Source organism: Protomyctophum bolini (assembly GCF_963924005.1).
Source record: "Protomyctophum bolini genome assembly, chromosome: 15".
NCBI classification, from domain to species: domain Eukaryota; kingdom Metazoa; phylum Chordata; class Actinopteri; order Myctophiformes; family Myctophidae; genus Protomyctophum; species Protomyctophum bolini.
This window is the reverse complement of record NC_137876.1, coordinates 37,769,112-37,795,168: the sequence shown is the minus strand read 5'-3', so window position 1 is coordinate 37,795,168 and position 26,057 is coordinate 37,769,112. Positions and strand designations below refer to the sequence as shown.

At 42.3% G+C, this 26,057-nt stretch overlaps 2 protein-coding genes across 6 annotated transcripts in view; one reads left to right on the top strand and one right to left on the bottom strand.

Annotated features, from left to right (window-relative positions):
• Positions 1-18,912, bottom strand: part of kdm1a (lysine (K)-specific demethylase 1a) — a 27,176-nt gene extending 8,264 nt beyond the window's left edge. The window contains exons 1-15 of one of the 5 annotated variants that reach the window (XM_080784730.1): positions 12,061-12,076; positions 10,697-10,825; positions 10,555-10,591; positions 9,679-9,975; positions 8,369-8,537; positions 8,118-8,251; positions 6,016-6,094; positions 5,648-5,740; positions 5,430-5,536; positions 4,793-4,874; positions 4,526-4,620; positions 2,794-2,811; positions 2,117-2,259; positions 1,282-1,372; positions 982-1,116 (exon numbers count right to left, since the gene is read on the bottom strand). In XM_080784730.1, the coding sequence (XP_080640856.1) occupies positions 982-1,116; positions 1,282-1,372; positions 2,117-2,259; positions 2,794-2,811; positions 4,526-4,620; positions 4,793-4,874; positions 5,430-5,536; positions 5,648-5,740; positions 6,016-6,094; positions 8,118-8,251; positions 8,369-8,537; positions 9,679-9,975; positions 10,555-10,584 (1,473 nt within the window). In that variant the 5' untranslated portion in view covers positions 10,585-10,591; positions 10,697-10,825; positions 12,061-12,076. Of the gene's footprint in view, positions 1-981; positions 1,117-1,281; positions 1,373-2,116; positions 2,260-2,793; positions 2,812-4,525; positions 4,621-4,792; positions 4,875-5,429; positions 5,537-5,647; positions 5,741-6,015; positions 6,095-8,117; positions 8,252-8,368; positions 8,538-9,678; positions 9,976-10,554; positions 10,592-10,696; positions 10,941-12,060; positions 12,141-18,892 lie in introns of those variants that run through there. The other 4 variants (XM_080784731.1, XM_080784728.1, XM_080784732.1 and 1 more) reach the window with 4 other exon arrangements.
• klhdc2 (kelch domain containing 2) lies at positions 18,284-26,057 on the top strand. The gene is made up of 14 exons (XM_080784735.1): positions 18,284-18,397; positions 19,923-20,198; positions 20,334-20,413; positions 20,529-20,646; positions 20,852-20,964; positions 21,986-22,070; positions 22,209-22,292; positions 22,444-22,524; positions 23,101-23,159; positions 23,287-23,396; positions 23,496-23,568; positions 24,425-24,512; positions 24,617-24,669; positions 24,776-26,057. The coding sequence occupies exons 2-14, from the start codon at positions 19,938-19,940 to the stop codon at positions 24,894-24,896; spliced, it is 1,326 nt and encodes a 441-aa protein (XP_080640861.1). The 5' UTR covers positions 18,284-18,397; positions 19,923-19,937; the 3' UTR covers positions 24,897-26,057.

Below are 26,057 nucleotides of genomic sequence, written 5' to 3'. Positions count from 1 at the left end.
CATGAGATTTCCTCCCAGAACTCCTGGGCATTGCATTTACCAGCTAATAGTTCTTCGACATTCTTGCACCTTTGCTAAGAATTTCCTGTTCCCTCCCCCCCCCCCCCCCCCCCCCCCAACCGGTGAATGACAGTGAATATTTTATAAAATAGTGTGGTAGGCATTTTCAAATACAGCCATATAGATAGCTGTGCTGTGAAAGATTGCCTGTAAGTACTGTATGCATTGGTGAAATTGGAAAGAATTAGTCCAATTTGAACAAACATTAATAAAAGGCAAAATAAAAAAGAGGGACATGGGGGAAATAGCTTTATCACCCAGTTGTGCGGGAATTAAGTTTTGGAAAAACAAATAACCACCACCTGAAAGCTATCAACCTAATGTGTCCAGGTAACTGCTTGCAGCTTGAGGATAGCTTAAGGATATTGAAGGTGATATGATTACTTCACTCTGGTTTTCCTCCATCTCAGACTCAATGTATCTCTTAACAACCAAATATAACTTCCTATGATGTTCCTTCTCTTCATTTCTTCAGTTTTCTTAACCGTCCTCTTTTATTATTAGACATGATTCACTCTATCCCTCCAGATCTCCTACCCCTGGGAACCCGTCTAGCCCACTAGTTAATTAGAGCCTAAGGTGACAGTCAGTGCAGGCGACACTTTAGCGTCACGAAGATGCCAAAATCTGCGAGCGGCAGGCGTCTCTTCCTGGTTTTTAAACAGCTGGTGGATGGAAAATTAAGCTCACGCGTGGCTTCCATTTGCCGCGGGGGCAAGCGTTTCCGGGAATCTGGCGCGGCATTCTGCCTCGTGGGTGGAGCTTCATTTCCATCCACCAGCTGTCTAAAAACCAAGAAGAGACGCCTGCCACGAGCTGCTTTTTGCCACGCCTTGACACCCAAGTGTGCTTACACCCAGTGTCTACACCTCAAGGAAAAGCAAGACTTGATAGATGCAGTGGTCGTGAGAGTGAGCTCACTTTGCAGAGGGCAGTGAGGTCACGGTGCTTGCTCTTAACCAGGAACTCGGCTGTGATATCTCTGGGTGGTTTGACCTCGCTGGCCTCTTTATACTGCTGGTGGAGCTCCTTAACCCTTTCCTTAGTGGACACCATCTGTTAAAACAGTACAGTGGGAGACAAAAGAGGTGATGGTGATGATGGTGGTGTTGCAAACAGCAAATGCATTATAAAGAAGTAGAAAAAAGTAGGCAACAGTGCTATTCCACTGAGCATATAATGCATTATGACGCAAACTAATATTACAGCACCGAATTATACCTTGTTGAGGAGTTCTCTAAGGTCCTCCTGAGTCTTCACAATCTTCTTCCAGTGTTCTATCTGCTCATCCTTGACGTGTTTCTCTTGCAGCCTGAAAACAAAACCCAAGCGAAAATATTTTCTGGTGCTTTTGTGTTTATTTTGGTACACATCTGGTTTATCACCTTCTGTCCCAGACAGGGTTGTTGTTGCTGTCTAAGGCCTCACTCACACCTTCACACCTAGCATACAACTTTGTTGGATGCTAGATGTAAACAAAGGGTAAGTGTCATGGCCAATGCCAATGCATTTCCAATGGAAGTCACATGGTTTGACACAAAATTGTTTTGTACGGCTTTCGGCTGTGTTTCGACTGTGCAGGTGCAGGTGTGCAGGTGTGAGTGAAGCCTAAGGCCTGACTCACACGGTCACAACAGATTGATGTATAGCTGATGCATGAGACTTGTTTACTGATGCAAGCTCGCAATGCATTTCCAATGGGAGTCACATGGTTTGACACAACATTTTTGTTGTTTGAGGGGGAGGGGGGGGCAGTCGAAACACAGCCGAAAGCCATACAACAAAAATGTTGTCAAACCATGTGACTTCCATTGGAAATGCATTTGGGCAGCCATGACACTTACCCTTTGTTTACATCTAGCATCCAACAATGTATGCTAGATGCGAAGGTGTGAGTGAGGCCTATGGCAGGGGCTCCCAAACTGTGGTGTGTGCACCCCTTGTTAGTGCGTGAACGCCCTCTAAAGGGTGCATGGCGTGAAAAGTTTTATGGTGTTAAATGTTTGGGGACCCGCTGGTCTAAGGGAATGTGAGTGCAAGTGTGTGTGCCACTCACTGTATGACCACCTCCAGAGCCTGTCCCAGAGAAACAGGTTTGTTATTGAGGAAGTTAAAATCCAGCTGGTGGCTGAGGTAGGAGGTGGCCTCCAATAGCCTGTTGAACTCCTGCTCCACCATCTCATCCTTCTCCTTGGGCACCTGGACATAGGCAATTCAAAGCACAATCACTCAACATGGAGTCTGTATCTTGATGACAAGTTACATTTATTATCATGCTTAAGATACAAAGGCCATGCAGGGATAGCAGCTCTGGAAGACAGTATTATTTCTTACAATTAAAGAAAAAATCCAACCCCAAGACTGAATTCACATTTGGTATTCCAATGACGTTGAAAGTATGTCTACCCACAAGCTTCTAATTGTATGCAACTTTAAAAGACCTACAAATCGACACCAAGATTGTCGGAATAAAATATGTGAATTTAGCCTCTGGTTGTTTTTCTCTTTAAGAGATTGTGAGCAGTTAGTGGTTGCTTTAGTATGAGAGAGATATACTGTAGTATAAACTAACAGGAATACAGTATGTTTCCTCTTTAGTCTTCTACATAATTGATAGCCAATTTATGCAATGAAAATAAGAGAACGTTTGTGAAGTTTTGGGAAATTAATGACCCAAAAACAGTTACAATATAGTACATAAGAAATAGAGTACATAAGTAAACCAATACATACACTTGTGCATCTTTCACCCTTTAGCAGTTCAAAAGACATGGGAGTGGTTGAGAAGACAAGAGGGAAGGGGAGAGAGAGAGAACATATTAAGCAAGCAAGACCTTAACGTCAAACAGGTTTACATAAAAGTAAAAACATGTACATTTAATTCACCTTTTCCTGTGGAGGAGGAAACCAGTTACACATGATGTGGCTGCTTAAAGAGCCCTGTTGGCCAACCAACTTCAATGGGAATGGCCTGAATATGAACCTAAACATCTACTGCTGCTGCCGTCTGACGGACGGAACAGAAACCGAGGAAGAAAAACACTGTTAATGTCCAATCCAATGGCATTAGCCTACATCCGCTTTCTGTTCTGTACAAGAGCTGTTGTTGATGACACGCTAGGCCAAGCAGTTAACTGAACCCACCCTCCATTTTGTTTTTGTAACATGTGGAAAGAACAAGCACCAGGTCTCTGCCTGGGGACAGACAACGGGTCTGAAGGAGAGCTCTAGACTCATGTGAGGCAAGTCTCTTCTATACTGCATGAAACATTTAACATTGTACTTATATGCTGTGAGTGTGAGGTCATTCTTGTCTACGTATTCGTAAACACCATGTTTAACATTGCACTGAGGTGCTGTGACTGTGAGGTACATCTCCCTATACTATGCGTAAACGCTGTCTGATTAAGGATGTAAACAACAAATGGATCCGGCTAAAAGACTGTTAGATAAATATGTTGCATGAAGCCACTGCTATGCTGGCAGCATGACATTTCATTAACTTGTGGTTAGTTGATTGCAGAGCCATTTGTCCCCAATGGTGGACCAATATAACTAGCATAACAAATGCAGTTATTCAACAGATAGTTTCCGCTCCCACACACATTTGAAATTAGCTAAGGAGTACACAAATCACATGCAGGCTTGCAGTTACTGTTAGCCTCTTGTCACCTACCAAGCAATGAAGAAACAGGACTTTGTTTTTAGATGAGCATCAGCCAAAACTGGTTCAATCATGGTATTTTAAAAATAACTTGGTTAATGACTCTAGGGGACGGGGTGCAACAGTTCAAACTCATCGATTTAATCAATAAACATTAAGTACTAGATCACAATTTCAGCCCGTTTAAAGGTGAAACTGATCAATAGCTGGAGCGTGAAATACTTAAAGGAGAATTCCATACTAAAAGGCTTTCTTACCTTTCTTTGTAGTCGTTACGTCCCCACCAAAGAGGTGTTATTTTGTGCAAAAGCCCCTTATTGGCCATTTCCCCTACCATAAGCCCTAAATGAATTGCATTGAATGGGGCTATGGGATGTTGTGCTAATTCGCTTATTTCCATCGCTCAAAATTATTTTATTTTTTTGTATATATCCTCTCTTCATAATGTAAATAATATCCCAAGCGGCCCACTTTACTACTTATTTCGATGGAAATAAGCAAATTAGCTTAACACCCCATAGCCCCATTCAATTACAATGCAATTGAAAGGTAAGAAAGCCTTCTAGCATGGAATTTTCCTTTAAGTCTGATGAAAATATGCACCGAGGAGCCTGACCTTAGTGGGATAGCGGTTAAGAGGCAAAAGACCATAGAATTTAATGCACAGGTTCTCAAAGTGGGGTCTGGGACCCCAGAGGTTGTGGAGATGGTTCCAGGGCAAAATGGACCTAATGCATTTCATACAAGGTGGTCCGTGAAATTAAAAAGGGTGTAATCACTGATAATGAACACGATACTTACAGCCTGGCCATTGGCTTCATAAAGTGGACACTTCTGTTTTATCTTGGCCAACTCCATGTTCACCTGCTTACTGATCACTGCCATGGGGTTCCCTCCTGAGCACAGACAGACACATCAAGTTGAACACATCATTTAGTGGATAATTCTGCCCTCTATGGAGGGGTGTCATTAACTGCAAGACCTCTGTGACCAAAGAAAGTATTTGTGTCGTCTCTAATGGATGCTTTGATTCATGCTGTGATTGATATCATACAGTAAATCGCTTACCCAGTCCTGTCACCACCATTGCCCCCAGATCAGCCACATAGTTGCCCTTTCTAAATGTAGCCACTCTGCCTCCAACACGGTCCTGTATGAAAACAAATATATAGCCAATGTCACAAGGTCTCTTTCTCAGAGGTCTATGTAGACACCTGAGACGATACATTAACCTAAGGCAAAGTATTGCAGGGCAATCCATGGTTGGTAATAACTTATAAGATATGCTCTAGACAAAACATTGGGTCAGAAAAGATTATCCAAAGATCAATTCTATATCTCTGGTGGGGAGTAAAAAGGTGTGAAAACTGTGAATGTTTTTCATACATTTGGAAACATATTTTAATTAAAATCAATATGCAGTAGTCTTCAGTTAATTTTGTATTATTTTAAAAGTAGGTTAACTACAGTTGAATTTCAATGGACTTCTATGGGCTGGCCTGCAGTACACCGTTCTAACGGACCAGAAGTGGGGACACTATCCCATTTGGGGGCGTGAAATTTGTAGTCCGCGTGTGTCTCTATAACACTGACATCACCAAATTTGGAGACAAATTTAGACAAATGCGAACAAAAATAAAAGCTTGGGTACCGAGGCTAGTCGTGATCCAACATTTGTGTGTGACTGCCTCTGCAGGTGACCTACCCTGGCCTCCAGAACTGTCACATCCATTCCAAAGCTCTGCAACTGCCTGGCTGCTGCTAGGCCAGAAACACCCCCTCCAATGATGATCACCTTCCCTGTCTTCTTAGCTGCAGGGAACACAGTATTAGGAACAGATTGCATTCCTCGATTCAGATGTCTACTTCTCTATGGTAGATCAAAACAAAGTAAAGTGGTGCGGTGTCAATGAGTTCACTCACTAGGTAATGGCTTGACCCTCTTGTAAATGCCAAAGTTAATGAGCCCATGCCTTTCCAGATAGCTGTGTATTCTGTGGACCAGCACAGCATCACCTAGGAAATAAACATAGTAGATTAGAGCTGGATTGAAATGCCTATATGTCTGGAATCCTCTTTTGGAAATGGGAAAAACAGTGAGAGCGAGCGAGCACGTACGCAGGCACAAGATAAATTAAATAATAGATTTTATTTAGTCATTTATAATACAATTCCCAGGGAAGTTCACCGTTTCAATGCATTGGTGTAAAATTTGAACAATAAAGTTATATCCTTGTTTGATAACCACATTTGAGGGGTAATGACAAAATAAATCTGGCTCTAGAACTCACTGTTATATGGAGCTTCGAGTTGCTGTGCTGCGGCCTCAAAGGTCAGCTGGATCTTCGGGTTGTCCAGCCACAGTTGGAGCTGGAGAAGATCATAATATTGTGTTACTTGTAAACATGCAATCATATATCAAACCTTTTAACACAAAAACTGCTTGTGACAGAACGTTCTGCCATATACAGTAGAATCCAACAGACAACCGCTTCTGGCGGAATGTTCCGTCATAGAAGCTTTATTATTGATATCAAACCGGATCGCTGATTTTCTTTTTTTTGCTTGGCCTTTCCTTCTTTAGCGATCCTAGGCCGGTTTCACGCATTCACAGTGCCGTTCATCACTTCTTGTATACTATTAGCATTAGCTCAAGCCGTTTACCTTTCGCCAGAAACGTTCGGGAGCAATGCGGTACAAAATCACAAATTACATCCAAACCTCGGATGGCTAGGCAAAACCACGGACAGCACTCGTAGTTTCAGAGATATGAGCATGATGCATTAAAGATCCTACTTTGAATGGAGGTCTATGGGGGGTGGGTAAGAAAATGTTCGTACTTGGCAGTAAAATAATTAAATATGGGGCCAGAGCCCTCCACGGGTCGTCCGTCAGACTGCAGATGGACAGAGACACTTCAGAAGAGTGTGTTGCTGGGATAGAGATAAAGTAGATTTTCTCCTGATTTGTCTCGCTAAAAAAGCCATTTTAGGAGGTGTGGGTAGGGAGTCTAATGATTAGAGTCAAGCCTCTGAGGCTGCTGAGATGGGGTATTCGGTCTGTATTACAATGTGACTACTCTCAACTCCCATAAAACGAAAGAAGCCCCACCCAGAGTAGGGGAGGCTTCCCTGTAGATGACTTTGATGGCTGATTCCTCAGTCCTCTGCAACTTGTGTGACTTTTGCAACTCACCCACTTATGCATACATGCACTACACTACAGACTACTCATCTCCACACCCTGTCTGTCTGTTTATTTATTATTTGTTCCATTACTTATTTAATAAATACTAGTTTATTACTTGTGCAAGCTGAGCACGCAAGTATTAGTTTCGCCCAGGACGATATTCAATGCGTAATTGCGTATGCACTGTCCCAGCAAATGACGTAATAACTACTTGTGCCTGATACGGCAGTGGTGCCAGATTACATACATGGTCATGTATACATAGGAGCATTACCTTTAATCCTCCAGACACTAAAACATATCGTCATTACGTCACCATCGAAAACCAATTACACTCTGGCATTGGGTCCATTAATCCACATCTTTATTACGTCATACGCATCAAAAGTGGCGCAAAGTAACCACAGTATACCGCTAATCAACTTACAAATTACATATACATCATAGAGGCATTTCCTTTAATCCAATCAGACACTGATCGACATATACGTCAGCATCGAAGGCATTGGGTCCTTTAATCCACATCTTTATTACGTCATCATTGAGAGCTAGTTATACCAGTTATACCCTGACGTCATATGCTGGGACGCATCAAAAGTGGCGCAAAGTAAACACAGTATACCACTAATCAACTTACAAATTACATATACATAGAGGCATTTAGTATTAATATCACTATAGTCCAAGATTAAGTAAATTTAAAGCAATTTAAAATAAATAATTATACTGTATACGTGATAACATTTTATTTCAGTTTATATACCTTTTTTTCATCGGATATTGATGATTTATTTTTCTTTGAGAAACTAAAAAGGGATCCAGAATAATTCTAAATCGATAAAACTGTATTTATTTTATAGGTAGAAACTTGTACCATACTTCATAATACTACTTTTTTACATGCATAAAGTAGGTAGGTAGCAAATAGCTAAATCTAATAATTCAACATTTCAAACATTCCTTCACAGAGAAGCTGTGATTTGACAGTTTGTTTGTAGCGGTCGACAGTACTTGCACGCTCTGCTTGCGCACTAGTAGGTCATTAATTACCTACTAGTGTGCAACAAGCAAGTAGGCATTCGACACAGTGCAGTTCTAGTTTAAACTGTGTCTCCCCTGTATTTTTGCTATGGTCCCAGTAGGCCAGGGTCATAAAATAAAAGGCAAATGAATTAATGTGTTTTGTATGTGTGTGTGCGCTTACCGTACGGTTGCGGATGTAGAGAAAAACTTTCTGCGTTTGTTGTGGGCCACTGATGATGTCAGGGAAGCAGGCGGCCTCCTGGGATGTCATACGGTCGTGTGGAAGACGACTCTGGAAGGCAGCTCCCTCTACACCTGAAAATACACACTTATGATTGTACAAATCCTCTCCTCTACATATGCTGTGCTACTATGGTAAGGCAAGTTATTATTGGTGTATATCTGCCTCAACCGACTAAGATTCAGTCTCACCAGAGGGTTCCTCTGGTTCACTGTCATTCTCCTCCTCCACCGGTGGGGGTGGAGGAGGGACAACCTGCTTCCTCTCTTTCTCAGCCTTTGCATTCCTCTCCTCCTCCGAGTAATATTCGTCCTCAGACAGATTGGCGAGACTTTCGTCCATCTCGCGGTACTCCACCTGCAACAAGAGGCACAATAAAAGCGCCATTAAAACCTAGTCCACGGTCAGCTGGTTGGGAAGGAGGCAGGTGAGGAACTGACTTGCTGACAATGCTGAAATGTTAAAATGATAGTGCATTATAATGTGCAATACATCTACAGTCACCACACACATCTAAAAGGACCATACTGGCATCAATATTTGCTTGCACTGTCAGAAATGCACAATAGTAGTAGACCCGAAACCCCGTTGACCTCAGGAAACATCACTGAAGATACGTTCCAGGTGCATCCATGCGATGTATTTTTTAGTTAACTCTATTTATAGTGACTCATAGGAATAGACTGTGACAACCAGGTATAGTCTGGTGACCACCGGAGAAACGGGTGACAGCCGGAATGTAGACGGCACCCAGGTGAGCAGTATGGGTTAGCGCCCCAGCCTGTGTCCCCCGTGAGGAGGAAGCCCAACAAACCTTGGTGAGGCCTTTAGGAGGGCCATTATAATCCACCACTCCTGAATGCAGTGCGGTGAGACTTAGGAGGGGCCCGGTCAGGAGTCAACCCACAGAGCCTAGTCCTTCCACGTGCCAGATTTTGGTTCTCCCAGTACCGGCAGAGTAGTTCCGGAGCAACGGATTGTGTGGCCTTGCTCATTTCCCTGATGGACTGATCAAGGGTAGCTACTGGGACGTAAGTCGGGTTTCTATCAACCGCGGCTGGGTCGCCTGAGTGAGGGGTATGATGTTGGAAGACGTCCCAGGTGCATCCATGCGATGTATTTTTGTTGTATCACTGCTCACTTTTATTTGTTACATTTAACATACCATACCCATAGTCGGGCAGAAACCTTGTATCACCACATTTCATCTTTGTATGTTTTTTTTTCCATAAAATAATAAATTGTAGACTTTGTGGTATTACAGTGTCAAAAAGTAGTGCAAATAGCCGATCTGCAAGCTTTCGGATCCATGGATAACTGTTGATAGACAGATAACGAATTCATATTCATGTACTGTATATAAGCATTGCAGATAGACTGCACATATATTCATTGCTGACATGCTGCGTTTGTAATAAATGTTTGCAATTAATCATTGTATCATGACATTTCTAGTAAGCCCTTTCTAAGTATAGAGGCAAAGGATTTATAGGACGCTTACTTTTGACCGCTTGCGGCGGCTGGTCCTGCGGACTTCAGCAGAGTCCTGGTCCATCCCCCCGGGGCCTGCTGGATGGGGCATAGGAGGCCCACCAGGCTCCCCACTGGGAGATGCCCGCTCTTTCTTTTTAACATCCGCAGGGCCAGCAGCAGAGGCTGACGGTCCAGACTGAGCATCAGGGCCTGAGGCTCTCTCCACTGTTGCTGCTCCTGTAGATGATGAAGAGGAGGAGGAAGAGGAGCCAGGATCTGAATTCTTCTTACTGGAGGACAACATCATGGATGTCGGAGGCCTCTCCTGTAGAAGCAGAGAACAAACAGACATGAGATATCCAACGATTGAAAACAAAATGATGACCTAAGGGTCTATGTATTCGAGAGTTGCACAATCAGGCCACAACAAAAGAAGATGACGGAAAGACTAGTTGAAATATAAAATACATTTCCTTTAAAAAAATATGGTGAAGTGTGAACGTTGTTAAGAAATATGGACATTTACATAATCACAATTTGTCTTTTCATGCAGACTGAATTCACAAAAAAACAAATATATATAAAAAAGGCAAGCTACAACAGAATATGGGTGAATTGGAATTTGGAACCCTGCAAATGCCTTGCGATTATTACAAGATGTATTATAAATTGTTGAATTTAAACTATAAAGCCTGATTCTCTAGTATAAGCCATTCCATTGATAGGGACTGATGCAACTGCTGCAAAGGCTACAATTTAGTAGTTCTGGGGGGATGCAGACTCCAAACAATAGAATGGCAGCTATAACAGATGTGCTATGAAAAAAATGTGCATGAATGTTATGTCAATGTCATGAATTTATGAAATGAGGGCTCTATGGTACAATAACCATGTCTTGTTTTACCCATTTCTCCGTGCACCTGGTAATATCCATTCAAACGCTAAGAAATAGAGACAGAATTACAGACATTGTTATAATCGAAATAACAGATAAAAAGATGTTGGCCATTAATAGGTTCTATAACATTTCGGAGATAACTACTCACTCTAACGTCCTAGTCCTAGACCTTGATAGCTGTGTTGCCCTTTTTATTTTATTTTTTAACGTTTTAAACCAGCAGTTGTAGAAGACGTGTTTCCAAAAAAAGCCATTTCTATTGTCCTCAATGTTTCAACTAAAAACAGAGCATAGTGTGAAACAACAGAAGATGTGAGCCATGGTTTACATTTATTTAAACAGTATAAGCCACATTGAGAGACTCAACCATATACAAGCATCCTTAAAGGACCACTTCACCACTTTTCAACCTAATTGGTGTTCATGATAAGAATGCCTTTTTTAAAAACACTGTCTGTCTATGTCTCATAGGAGGGCTGTGGGCAGTTCAGAAACTCGTCCACAAGTGACATCAAAGCTAATGCTGACTTTCTATGCTGACTTTCTATTCCTGAAAAGTTGCAATGCGAAAATGGAAGCCATCGTTCTCACAATAATAAAGATCTAAATATATATGTTTATTACAAATAATTTAAAATGTTGTTTAAAAATAATCTGCCTAACTATGATGTCACCTGTGGAAGGGTTTCTCTGAACTGCCCACAGCCATCCTATGAGACACAGACTGAGTGAGTAGAAATAAATTGTGGTATTTTATCATGAACATTGTGAGGATGAGGACAAAATACCAATTATATGAAGATAAGTAGGAAAGTGGTCCTTTAGCACAACCTCTACACACAGAGAGCTATAGGAGAATGAAAAGAAAATATGTTTTATTTAAATGTAAAAAAGAACAGATTAGGAGAGAAAGAAACCGTCAATCATATATTTTAAACGTTAAAAAAGTGGCTACACATCAGTTGCAGTTGGTAAAGTACGGACGTACGCACATGTTTACATTGGCTCTGCGATTACAGGTATTTGTAACACTGATTCCTGTTAATGAAATTTGGACTTACTGGCCTGACCAATAACCGTTGGCTAGCGTTAGCTAGCATTCTAGCTAACACTTTCTATGATCAATATAATGCATTAGCCTCTGCGTTCTCTCTGCTGTTGTTGACACTAATAACGGTATCAGCCAAATCAACATGGCGGTTGGGCATTAAGTCAGAGGACTGAACACGAATGTCAAAATCGGATTTTATTTGCCCTAGAGAAATTAATCTTAATTGATCTTCATTTTAGCCCGTTAGCTAATGTTAGCTACCGTTATTCAAGGGGCTAACAATGAGACTCGGCTAGCAGCAGCTGTGGCACAGTAGCAGGTGTGACATGATAAAGATATAATTAGGTTGGTTTTCTAGTCGGTTTTCCGTTAATAAATTGGAAAAATAATTTAGGGTAGATATTTCTACAGCCACACGCATTGTTTCTACACGTGGAAAAATAATTACAGTTTAATACTACCTCTCTCAGTCCACGAAAATGTCAACACAAAGGCACTGGGCAGCCACTCCACTCCACCGCAGGTCCTCTCGAATTATCGCGTGATTGATTGGAGACAACAGGCTTTCCACTGGTTTCCGGTTTAGCGCCCGGCTACTGTATCCGGTAACTTCCAAATTCACATACGTGCACGTGCACAAACTGTTTCCGTATCCGCTTTACGCCAGATATGTAAACTGCAGTGTGAATCGACCCCAAATGTAGTTGGACACATAGATGTCTATGGTTGGACAGCAACGGAGGGCTTCTGAGTCCAACGATTGGTCTCCGTGGATGTCAGTCAAAACGAAGGCGTGGATTCCGCACTGATTAATTTGCATAATGTGAAGTGGACAGTAACTGAGTAAATGTACTTAAGTAATGGATTCTGCGGATTTGTACTTTACTTGAGTATTATTATTATTTTATACTTATTACTCTTACTCGAGTACATTTCCAAGAGAAATTATTTTACTTTTACTCGAGTAGTACTCGAGTAGTACTTTTAGGTTGGCCAATGTTCAAGATTCAAGATGTTTATTGTCACACTCACACAGATGTGCAAGTACATGCATTATGAAAAACTTAGGTTGGGGGTGCTCCACAATACACAATAAAAACATAAATAACAGTGCAAACCCCATGTAAAAGGGCCAGTCCAATGGCGGCTCTTCTACATAGACTACGATCCCTTTATTTTAGATTGATTTTGAGTAATACATTTACAACATAAACAAGACAATTTAGGCATTTAGCAGACGCTCTTAATCCAGAGCGACTTACATTAAGCAAGAACAAAAAGCATGGGGAATACATCACATAAAAACATTTATCATGAAACATGTGTAAGCTAAGAAAGTAACAGTGGAATATCTATAATGAAATAAGCTATACATCTATACTACTATGATATACATTATGTACTATGACGTGCTATGACTACATACAATGCACTTATGCTGTTTACATAACATGCTATAAGTCTGTATCAAATGCTATCTAAGTCTACAGGATTGCTATCTAAGGGGGTGGGGTAAGTGCTATGGGCCATGATGGAGTCTGAAAAGGTGGGTTTTCAAACTACGGCGGAAGATTGGGAGTGATGCTGCAGTTCTGACTGCAATGGGAAGTGCATTCCACAGTTTTGGAGCCAGAAGGGAGAAGAGTTTGGGACGTGTGGAGCGTTGTCCCGGCGTTTTTAGTGAGGGTACTTCCAGCTTCCCTGCGTTGGCTGATCTGAGTGAGCGGGAGGGTTTGTAGGGTTCGATCATACTTGCAAGATATGGGGGAGCCATACCTTTGGTTGCTTTGAATGCCAGCATCAGATAGTCCTTGGGCCGGACGAGATATCGGTACCGAAAAGGCGGCAAAGTTTAGTTGTGATTTTTTTATTCCTATACATCCCTAGATTAGGTTTTGATATGATAGACCTTGCTGACTGGCAGCTTTTTAGTGGTTATCACCTCAAACCCCCCTTTTTGGTATATGGCTCTGGCGAAATTGTGTAAAGGCATACATTAATTCACTAAAATTACAAAAATCGACTTGGTAGTCTAAAATTTGTCATGTATTATCTTGACACTTAGGGGTAAGTATCAGAATAGGATTTTGGGGCTATCTACCATTGTATTCTTAAATATGACCTACATCATCCTCAGAAACACAAAAATATACACTGTCCGTTTAACAAATAACAACAAAGATGGTTATTTTCCAGCACATTAGGGTGAATATAACTGCCTCACTTGTATATAGAAAACTTCCCATATCCTTAAGCTTCAATTTAAGCCCAAGATGACCTCTCTATCTTGAAGATTACTCTTTCTGTGGCCAAAATGCTGCACTATACCTCAAATCGGAGACATTTCAGTCCTAGAATGTAACAATAGGTTCACATGTTCTGCAACTACTGCTGTCTGAAGTTAGAAACATGAATACTACAGCAGGAACACAAATGCCTTTTATTATATTTATATTTATTTATTATATTATATGCACATAATAGCTTGTTTCAGTACATAGCCTATCAATAGTCACCCAAATCAATGTGCACCCAAATGTTAATAGAAAATAGAAAAGAAAAATAGAAATGTTGAATGGGAGAAGAGGTAGAAACCTGATTGTGTCCACCTTGATGCATTAATATAATTCAACCATCATCACTCCATGTCACCCTCAATAAATATATGTGAAACCACAAGCCGACTATGGTCCTGCATGGTTCTCTAATAGGCACACTGGTGTAAGGGTGATATAGCCTACAACCAGCAAACCCCTTCGTACAGTATACAATTCTTTCATGGTCCTTCGGACCGGAGTCCCCCTCCCCAGCTCCACCGCCACCATCGGCGCAGCAGCGACCATGGGCCCCAGCCCCCCAGCAGCCATGGCCCTCAGCCCCCCAGCAGCCATGGCCGTACTGTACTGTACATTATGTGTCGCATGTCGTTATAGGTGAGCCGTACTGTACTGTACATTATGTGTCGCATGACGTTATAGGTGAGCCGTACTGTACTGTACATTATGTGTTGCATGTCGTTATAGGTGAGCCGTACTGTACATTATGTGTCGCATGTCGTTATAGGTGAGCCGTACTGTACTGTACATTATGTGTCGCATGTCGTTATAGGTGAGCCGTACTGTACTGTACTGTACATTATGTGTTGCATGTCGTTAAGGTGAGCCGTACTGTACAGTACATTATGTGTCGCATGTCGTTATGTTGTCCAGCATTCACAGCATGTCAGGGCCCTCAGCTCCACAGCAGCAGCCATGGCCCCCACTCCCCCAGCTCCCCAGCAGCAGCCATGGCCCCCACTCCCCCAGCTCCCCAGCAGCAGCCATGGCCCCCACTCCCCAGCAGCCATGGCCCCCACTCCCCCAGCTCCCAGCAGCAGCCATGGCCCCCAGCTCCCCAGCAGCCATGGCCCCCACTCCCCCAGCAGCCATGGACCCCACTCCCCCAGCTCCCAGCAGCAGCCATGGCCCTCAGCTCCCCAGCAGCCATGGCCCCCACTCCCCCAGCTCCCAGCAGCAGCCATGGCCCTCAGCTCCCCAGCAGCCATGGCCCCCACTCCCCCAGCTCCAAGCAGCAGCCATGGCCCCCAGCTCCCCAGCAGCCATGGCCCCCACTCCCCCAGCAGCCATGGCCCCCAGCTCCCCAGCAGCCATGCCCCCCACTCCCCCAGCTCCCCAGCAGCAGCCATGGCCCCCAGCTCCCCAGCAGCCATTTCAGGGCTCTATAGGGTCCAGCATTCACAGCATGTCAGAGCTCTATAGGGTCCAGCATTCAATGCATTTCAGGGCTCTATAGGGTCCAGCATTCACAGCATGTCAGGGCTCTATAGGGTCCAGCAGTCACAGCATTTCAGGGTTTCTATAGGGTCCAGCATTCACTGCATGTCAGGGCTCTATAGGGTCCAGCACTTTCGTCATGTAGGTCTATAGGGCTCTGAAATAGCATTCAGGGCTCTATAGGATTCAATTAAATAGGTATGAATTCAAGCCTTACATTAGGAGCATGTCTGGGCTCTCTAGGGTCCAGCATTCACAGCATGTCAGGGCCCTCAGCTCCCCAACAGCAGCCTTGGCCCCCAGCTCCCTAGCAGCCATGGCCCCCACTCCCCCAGCTCCCAGCAGCAGCCATGGCCCCCAGCTCCCCAGCAGCCATGGCCCCCACTCCCCCAGCTCCCAGCAGCAGCCATGGCCCCCAGCTCCCCAGCAGCCATGGCCCCCACTCCCCCAGCTCCCCAGCAGCAGCCATGGCCCCCACTCCCCAGCAGCCATGGCCCCCACTCCCCCAGCAGCAGCCATGGCCCCCAGCTCCCCAGCAGCCATTTCAGGGCTCTATAGGGTCCAGTGTTCACAGCATGTCAGAGCTCTATAGGGTCCAGCATTCAATGCATTTCAGGGCTCTATAGGGTCCAGCATTCACAGCATGTCAGGGCTCTATAGGCGCAGCAGCGACCATGGGCCCCAGCCCCCCAGCAGCCATGGCCCTCAGCCCCCCAGCAGCCATGGCCGTACTGTACTGTACATTATGTGTCGCATGTCGTTATAGGTGAGCCGTACTGTACTGTACATTATGTGTCGCATGACGTTATAGGTGAGCCGTACTGTACTGTACATTATGTGTTGCATGTCGTTATAGGTGAGCCGCACTGTACATTATGTGTCGCATGTCGTTATAGGTGAGCCGTACTGTACTGTACATTATGTGTCGCATGTCGTTATAGGTGAGCCGTACTGTACTGTACTGTACATTATGTGTTGCATGTCGTTAAGGTGAGCCGTACTGTACAGTACATTATGTGTCGCATGTCGTTATGTTGTCCAGCATTCACAGCATGTCAGGGCCCTCAGCTCCACAGCAGCAGCCATGGCCCCAACTAAACTTTGCCGCCTCTCCGGTACCGACATGTCATATCTGGGCACTTGGCCCAAGGACTAAGAGTTTTGTATTCTGTGCGGGCAAGTACCTATGTTCCCTCAGCCCTATGTTCGCTCAACCAAGTATAATTATCAATTAATCAATTAATTAATGCATTCATTCATTCATTATAATTAATGAATTAATGCATTCATTAATTGAACAAAAATAATAATTCATTCATTCATTAAAATAATAATTAATAACAATAATTCATAATATGAATTAATTAAAACAACAATTAATAATATCAATGAATTAGTTAATTAAAAATAATAATAATATTAATGAATGAATCAACTTATTAAGTGTAATAGTGTAATAACTTAATAAGTGTAATAGTGTCATAAGTGTAGTTGTTTAATAGTGTAATTATTAGTGTAGTAGTGTAATAGTTTAATAGTCTAATAGTGTAATAAGTGTAGTAGTATAATAGCGTAATAGTGTAATGATTGTAGTAGTGTAGTAGTGTAATAAGTGTAGTAGTGTAATAACTTAATAAGTGTAGTAGTATAATAGCGTAATAGTGTAATAATTGTAGTAGTGTAATAGTGTAGTAGTTTAGTAGTGTAATAACTTAATAAGTGTAATAGTGTAATTAGTGTAGTAGTGTAATAGTGTAATAAGTGTAATAAGTGTAGTAGTGTAATAGTGTAATAAGTGTAGTAGTATTATAGTTTAATAGTCTTAATAGTGTAATAAGTGTAGTAGTGTTAAAAGTGTAGTAGTGTTAAAAGTGTAATAGTGTAATAACTTAAAATTAATAATGTTTATGCATATTACTTACACTAAAGTTGCATATTGCAACTTCAGTGTTATGTGGAGTCGTGATCAAAATGTTCTCTGCCAGGGGTTCTCAACATGGGGATCGCGACCCCTCGAGTGGTCGCCATATTAAGATTATTTTTTGCATTGCCTCCGCTCCATTACGTAGCTATGTGTGCGACTTTGTATGTCTGTCCCTGTGTCTGTCCGTCCGAGCACGGAAAGCTGCAACACGGTAACGGTAACTCTGTAATTTCTCAACCGCTGCCCCCATGGGCGCATTCCTGGGGATCTAGATGTTACAGTAACTATAACAATTAATGTACAGTTGCACCGCTCACTTCACACAGGTGTGAGGTTTTTTAAATGGCTGGAAATTGTTCAGCATACAGTATAAAGGCAACTTTAGTGTTAAGTTGTGATCAACTCTCTCTCTGTTGAGGGAACAAAGATAATTTACCATTTGGTTCCATGTTACACTCTCACAAATAGTTAACCCCTTTTTAATTTCTAATGATGCAATGAAATGTTTATGCCATCAATCAGATGCTAAAATAAGTTAAGATACTCAATTTGAATTTAGCACAAACAAATATGTAACTATGTGCCAAATTTGGCTCTATTACACTAATTACACCATTACACCATTACACTATTACACTGTTACACTTATTACACTATACTATATTACACTACTACACTTATTACACTATTACACTACTTCACTTATCACACTATTACAATATTACACTTATTACACTTACACTACTACACTTATTACACTTACACTACTACACTTAGTACACTATTACACTAATTACACTGTTACACTTATTACACTATTACACACATTACACTATTACACTACTACACTTATTACACTATTAATAAGTTGATTAATTAATAATAATAATTAATTATTAATTACACTTGAGGGAACATAGGGCTGAGGGAACATAGGGACGAGGAAACATGGGGATGACCCCATTATTTTGACACACACAAATGACGGATGTTATAAGACAACAACATCCGGCCTGCCAGGCCCCTGGATGGACATCTAGCGACGTAGCGAAATAGACGTAGCGACGTAGAAATCTGCAGCATAGCAAACATCATAAAAAGGTAAGGCCTAAATATAGACACGAACAAATAGCCTATCACCAGTTTTAGATGCACTGTTGTTTCGTGGCGATGGTAGTGACATAACTATGTTGCTGTAATACATAAGATAAATACACAATTCAGCCAACAAAAACATGCTGTGTGGTGAGGGCATGAGCCATGATGAGCGAACAGCTGAGCTGTTGTGAGTTAGCAAGTATGTTGATCGATCCGGGCTCATTATTTGAGCTTTATTAGTTATCTATAACTCTTTAAACACGGCGGCCCGCGACATTATAGGCGGATTTTGTTTCTTTACGTCAAACTTAGCAAAATCGAACCCAGTGTCTTTCAGGTGAGCTCTTAACTTGACTGAAAAGGTTCCCATTTATTACTAGCCCTAGAATGTTTGTGTATACAGTTGGTAGTGGTACAGTATTCCACATAACGGAGCCATAGAAGGTTGCAGCGGCAGAACGGCGGCATAAATGTGATAAATGCTCCGTTTGTACTCACCCATTAAATAATTCCAAAGACGTGGAGTGAGATTTTGCCGACGTGCTAATGGGGGACCATTTAAACAAAGGCGGCTTGCATGCTGTAGTTTGCTACTAAACATACATTTGCATGCGCAAGGGCTGCCAAAGTAGGCTATCTTTTGTTGTTGAAGTTAGACTGGGCCACGGCCCACGTGGCCCCATGGACCCCGGACGATGATCACAAACGTCATCATCACCAATTGACCAGGGAAGCACAAATGTTTGGGGCACACAATTGGCAGGTGCCTTGCGATAGGTGCTGGGTAACTAATCACAACACATGCCAATTGTTAGCTATAATCTTTGGTGACCAAGTTTATGAAAACGTGTCAGTCAGTCCGTCTGTCACGCCTTGTGACATGCTCCATATATGCAGGGCCGGATTAAACCCTGTACACTCAAGACACGCTCTATATATGGCCAGTACAGAATTCATTACATATGTTGATCTGACCCCCCCCCCATGCCAAAGCGCCAGCGCTCGGCCAGCACTGCAGTCTGCTGTCACCCAGGCGGATATGTGCACGTGGTTAGTTGGTGGGTGGTGAGGTTGTTACGTGTTCTAAACTAAGTCGAGAAGAGGGCCTGACAGACAGACAGTGAATGGTGGGGATGAACTTGGGCTATATGGATCCTCTTGGATATCCAGAGTTTCCCTCTTAACTACAGTAGCTGTGCTCCATAGCATTAAGAGTTCTCCCCTATGGACCAGTCCAGAAACAGTCAACAAACCCACTGTATCTGTGTCAACTTAAAATGGTGGTTCTGAAACTTTTCAGCCTGTGATCGCCAAAAATAATCATATTTTAACGAGAGACCCCCACCCACATCACCCAGACAAGTTGAGGCAGTAGATGTTTGTTTTTACGGTACCACAGATACATATTGTGAAAATATGATTGTGAGCTTGTAGATCAGCTATTTTCAAAGATTGCATGTGGGGATCCCCCTGGTGGTCCCAACCCACAGGTTGAGAACCACTGCTTTAATCCTCTGTTCCCATGTAGCTAACCGTGGCAGAGATGGAGGACATCGGAGACGTTGCTGCAGCTGGGGAAAGTGATGACGAAAGTGTGAGTGATAGTGTGGAAGACATATTTGACTTCAATGACTTGATAGCTGATGAGGAGGAAGAAGATGAGGAAGAAGATGAGGAAGAGGTGGAGGATGACCAGCCAATCGATACGGAGTCTGAGACTTATGAGCTTGACTACCCTGCAGAACGCAGTGGTCATGTTGCAGTGGCTGATGGGAATCACATGTATGTCTGGGGTGGTTACAAGGTACGGATCAGTTAAATCACATTATGTCCTCAAGAGTTTTATTACTTATTCAGTAGGATACACTATAGGCGGTAGTTTGACTTCATGTATTCATTTAATTATCTGAACAATGTTCTATTTCCCTAACTCATCAAGAATGCGCAATCCCTTGGATTCCTCGACTTATACTTGCCAAGAAATGAGATCTGGGCATACAATATGGAGACTGGAGTATGGTAATAATATTCATACTTCCGTTGACAGAATAATAGCAACTAGTCTAGCGCACACATTAAACATAATTAGTTCAATTAATGTGCATGGAAGCTGATTATCCATATATATTTACAGGACAAAGCATTTAAGTGTTGGAGCTCTGCATACGTCCATGTCCGGCAGCTGTGCAGTGTGTTTAGATGGAGTGCTGTATCTCTTTGGGGGACATCACGCCAGAGGAAACACAAACCGGGTAAAGTTTATATAATCGACCATAATTGCGCAGCAGCAATTTAGCTTGTGTGGTTGGAATGGAAACCCCCTACCCCTGAGTATGATGAAGTAAGAGCAAAATGTGAATATGGAATTTAACAAAACGTACTAGCCAATTAGAATGCAAATGTGAGTTTGCTGTTTATATACAGGTTTTATCATCTGATCTGTACTGTGTTACATAGATCTATCGTCTGAACCTGAGAGCTGCCTCCCTAGTCTGGGAGGAAATGAGGGATCTGAAGGGACTCCCTCCATCCTGTAAAGACAAACTTGGATGCTGGGTCCAGCGAAATAGGTGAGAGATTAGGGGAATGAAAATAGAGTAAACGCACAGTATAACTAAGTTTTGTTTTGTCTGTTTTTATGCAGACATGAATCTTTGCCAAATGTAGAGAACTAAGAGATTTGTTAAAGGTGACAACAGCTTATTCAGACCAGCCTGTGCTAAGGATGCAAAGTTGTCAAGTTCTTAAAATAGCCTGCCAGTGGACCTGAGATGCACCTTGGATTAAAGTTTTCAGTCGCCATAACTGATTTCAGTCATTTGGATTCCATAGCAGCTGGCATGTCTTCTATTGAAGAATTGTTGCACAGTGAGAATAGCCTATCTACAAGCTCTCAATGTGTTGCAGACATTTCTTTTTTCTTGGCATTTGAAGTTGTCAAATTAGCAATATGCTCAGAAGCATCTTCCATTAAATCGTAATAGTCTAGGCTATTTCATAAAAAGCAAACGTTAAATCCTCAATATGTGATTTCTTCACCTGCAGTATGTAGAACCGCAGTATACAACAATATTATTACTAATATTGTGTTGTTAGGATTCAGCGCTAGTGTGGGGAGCTCCTTTCACACTTAAATAGAATAGAATCCGACTGGCCTTACTGTACCGTACTGTAGCATACTGTACTGTGCCGCACTGTACTGCTGTGTGTGCGCGGTGGAAAGGGGAGTGGCCTAAAATGTGATGTAATTTGCATCACCGTGAAATGTGGCGCAATAATATTTCATGCAAACGACAGTAATTATGACAGTTGCGTGGATGCAACATAGTGCGTTATGTCTGGACAGGCATGCAGTAGGTATTTGGCGAGATTTGTGCAAACAGTGTGGTTTGGTAGGAGAAGGCGAACGGATAAACGGGCTCAGGGCTTTCAATTAGTGGGGCGAGATTACTTTGAACAAGGAAGGAGCAAAATGCTAGTCATTCTGGGATTTCCTGCACAGTATGGGGAGGGAGCAGGTGCTGCTGGCAGCCGTTCTTGATAATAAAGCCATTTTTTTACCCCCTCACATTTGTCATTTTCATGTGTCAGGTTAATATTCTTCGGGGGCTATGGCTATGCTGCACAAGGAGCTTATCGGGGCATATTTGAATTTGACGAGACATCCTCATTTGTGGTGCGTTAACAAATATACTCGTCATATTTTGAACTGAAACATAATTTGTTATATTTAGGAATCCATTTAAAAATTCATTAAATAAATGGACACAATGATGAATTGTAAAATGAAGATTTTGTATGTGTTCCACTACAGTGGGACAGCCCTAGGCGTGGATGGAACAACCATCTTCACCTCTTAGACCTAGAGAGTGGTACATGGAGCCAGCCCATTACCACGGTACAGCCAACATCACACCTGTTCACAAATTCAAATTTTCATCTATGAAGTGAGACAAAAGCTTTAATAATCAAATTATTTCCATGGTCACATGGATGGGTATCTTATGGTGGAATTATAAATCTAATTGAAACACAATTTTCTCATGTAGGGGAACACTCCATCCCCGAGAGCTGCCCATGCATGTGCTTCAGTGGGCAACAGAGGTTATGTGTTTGGAGGACGATATAAGGTAAGCAAAAACACTTGGTAACGGCCAATTTTCACCTTCCAATGTCCTATTGTCTTTGGCTCGTTACCTCGCATGTATGGTGGGAGTGATCATACGCAGTAGACACAGAAAACAGTAGCAGATTTTTTTTTAATTAAGTTGTGCAGTTGAAATAAACATACCATGCATATTTGTGTAGAAATTCTGTACTCCTGTCATATCTGCTGGTAGGAACAGTGTGAGCTCCCCATTGCCTGTGTCTAGCCCATCACTGTGTGATCCTCTAAATACACACCCAGTGCTGTCACTCAAGCCCGCCACCAAGTGTTCAATAATAATACTGAAAATGTGGTTGTAATATCCATCCTAATAGGTCCAACACAACCGATGTTTAGGCCCACATCGGTTATTTGAGAATGAGATGGTCCAATAAACCATTACAAAGCACATCAACTATTATGATATAGTATATAAATTAGGTTTCCATATTTAGCTGGCTTCCTTATTCTACCCACCACAAAATTAAGTGGTGGGTAGAATAAGGTCATCACTCAATCAATAAGGTCAATCACTCAAAAGATCTTGTTCTGTCCATAGGACTTCAGACTAAATGACCTGTACTACATTGATATGGACACATGGGAGTGGCATGAAATGTAAGTGTCACTTGCATCAGTCTATTAGCAATTCTAGAACTTTAACTCCTTTAAGTCTGTCCTTTTTGACCATTACCTTCCATCACCATTAACCCTAATGCCAAGCCTCGGTTCTGACTCCTTGCAGGAGTGTTCCCCAGAATGGTCCAGCGGGACGATCTTGGCACTCATTCACCCCTGTGTCTTCAGACTATATCTTCCTCTTTGGAGGCTTCACCACAGGCAGAGAGACGTTGAGTGAGTCCAAGGCTAATTAAAGTGGCAGATTTATAGTTTATAGCCCACACTGCTTGTAAACCGTTAGATTTCACTTATTTACATTTTACTGTCTTAAAGGTGACGCTTGGCTGTACTGTGTGAGTACGAATGAGTGGAAGCCATTCAACCACAGTCACACAACAAGCCCCAGGTAATTCTATTTTTTTTATTAAACGCATGTTTGTGTGCTTGCCTGCTTGGTATAACTTTTGCTATTCAGTATTTTAGCCGTGACGTGAGCACCCCCTCCAGAGATACTTCTGGGTCCTACTTTTGTGTCGCTTTTGTGTCCCCATAGTTGTACTGTGACGCTCCGTCGGACTAAATCTGAGACGAAAACAACCACGAAAGTCTCATTTTGCTGCTCTCCCAAATCTGGCTGTGACAGGCCGTCTGCCCCACACTGGATACTATCGCCATTTTATTTCATTGTCAACTAAATCATTAATTGCAAACTAGATTCAACATACTCAAGCCTGCACACATTCTAAATATGCCCCCGAAATATTGTACTGAGCAAATGGACTGTTACCACCTTCAATAATAATGATAATAATAGTCTTTGTCTCCACATCATATATTTTCTTTGTCATGGACACTTGTACAAAACATTAATAATTCTACTCTAGTTGGAAGCATTAAGACCCATTTTAACCCTCAATGGCTTACTTTCTGAAAAATAACATTGTAAAAAGATTCACGCGAGGCCCAGGCGGTGGCGTAACCGTCTGGGCACCCGACTGGTAATAGATTCCAGTCGCAGTGTGCCGCGGGTTCGACTCCCGAGCCCGACACGGCCTTTACTGCATGTCTTCCCCCATCTCTCTCCTGTTTCCTGTCAGCCTACTGTCTGTCCCTTCAAAAAACCAATAAAAGGTGTAAGCCGCAAAAAAATATCATATAATCATATATCATCATATATCATAATAAGATTCACGCGTTTAGATATTCTATGTACCATGAGATGCGGACGGGAGATGGTGCTTATTACATTTTCTATGCTTCAGGTTGTGGCACACAGCATGTCCTGGTACAGATGGGGAGGTGTTTGTCTTTGGTGGTTGTGCCAACAACCTGTTATCTCACCATACAGCTGTGAGTTACACATTATAATTAAAAGCAAATACAAAAATCATTTTCACTTTCTTCAGTAGGTTACAGTGTTTGCTTCCCTAATCTTCTTTTTTTTTGTCCTACAGGCCCACAGCAATGAGTTGCTCGCTTTCAGTGTTCAGCCCAAATCATTAGTCCGGTGAGTACTTGCTGCAGATGTACTGTAATGCAGTGATTGAGAGAAGTGGCATTAGATTTTACATTCTCAAAAGGTTCTGACTCAATACCATTTGTCTTGTTATCAGGTTCTGTATGGAAGCAGCACTCAAACACAGAGATCGTCTATCTAGTTCCTGGGACTACTTGCCTAAACACCTTCTCCACAGCCTCCAACAGAGAATGAACGGCAACACACTGGGATCTTAAGTCAGGAGAAGAATGGCTTATTTATGCTTCAGCGAACTCGTGTCAACACTTATTTTCAGTAGAAAAATACATTAGTTGAGTGACATTTCACACACTTGTTCACCTAAGCTTAAATTAGCCTAAAGCCATGAGACTGCTGCCAAGGATAGCAGGATAATATTTTGTGAGTGAGAGAAAGGCTGAAAGTTATAGGTGGTGTTCAGAGGAAGAGTGCTATATGCATGCAACAGTGTGATAGCTTACTGCCACAGCTGTGGCAATGTAAATTTTTGTACTGCCGCTAAGTTGCACAAGGATTTTCAAACTAGCGGATGTCAATCAGTTGCCCTTAGACCTAAGGTTTCAGTGGACTTCAGTAGCCAGTGCTCAGGCTTGTTCAAGCTTTGTATGTGCTTTAGCCAACCCTCTGTTCTACAGGTACGACTAAGTTTTCCTGAAATCTAACCAAAAACACACAGGTTGAAGTATTGGAAGCAATGCTGGTCCTTTTCTTTTTCTCCAAATTTACCATGGAGGACTTCTAGTCTCCAAGTGGGGGGCAGGAACTTTTATCCCTGCGCCACACATTTTAGTACAAGATTGTAAAGCTTTTTTTTTTTTTTTTTGCAATATGGTTTTTGCACAAAGTCCATACTGTTAGTCAGAAATTGTATATTTGAGATTTCAATATGGAAGTTAAAAATCAGACCGGTCTGAAGTGAGTGGTCCTGTACTCCTCCCGGCACATACATAGCTCCGCACAGAGTGGAGTGGCTCTAGCACAATTGAAAAGCCTAGCGTTCAGCTTTCCGATTCGATGGGACAATTTGGAACTGTGTCTGTCCCTACTGCCAGCTGCCGTTCTGAATTGTGGAAATTGGTCTTTATTGTGGCTCCAGTATTGATAAAGCAGCAAACCGGGCCACTGAGATAAACCTTAAATTCCGCAGATTCTTGATCAGCAGATGAAACTCGTCCTTCCCAGGATTGGATGGACCCAAAACTGACTTTGTTTAACAAACTATTTCAGTGCTCGACTCTTTTTGTTATGTGAATTCTCTCAATAGAAAAATCATTGGACAGTGAGAGGTTCTGTACTTACTTACCGATGACTAAGAAGTACATTTTTGTATATATTGTAATTTGTGTTGAGTGAGGTGCTTTTGTTAATGTGGTTTCTGT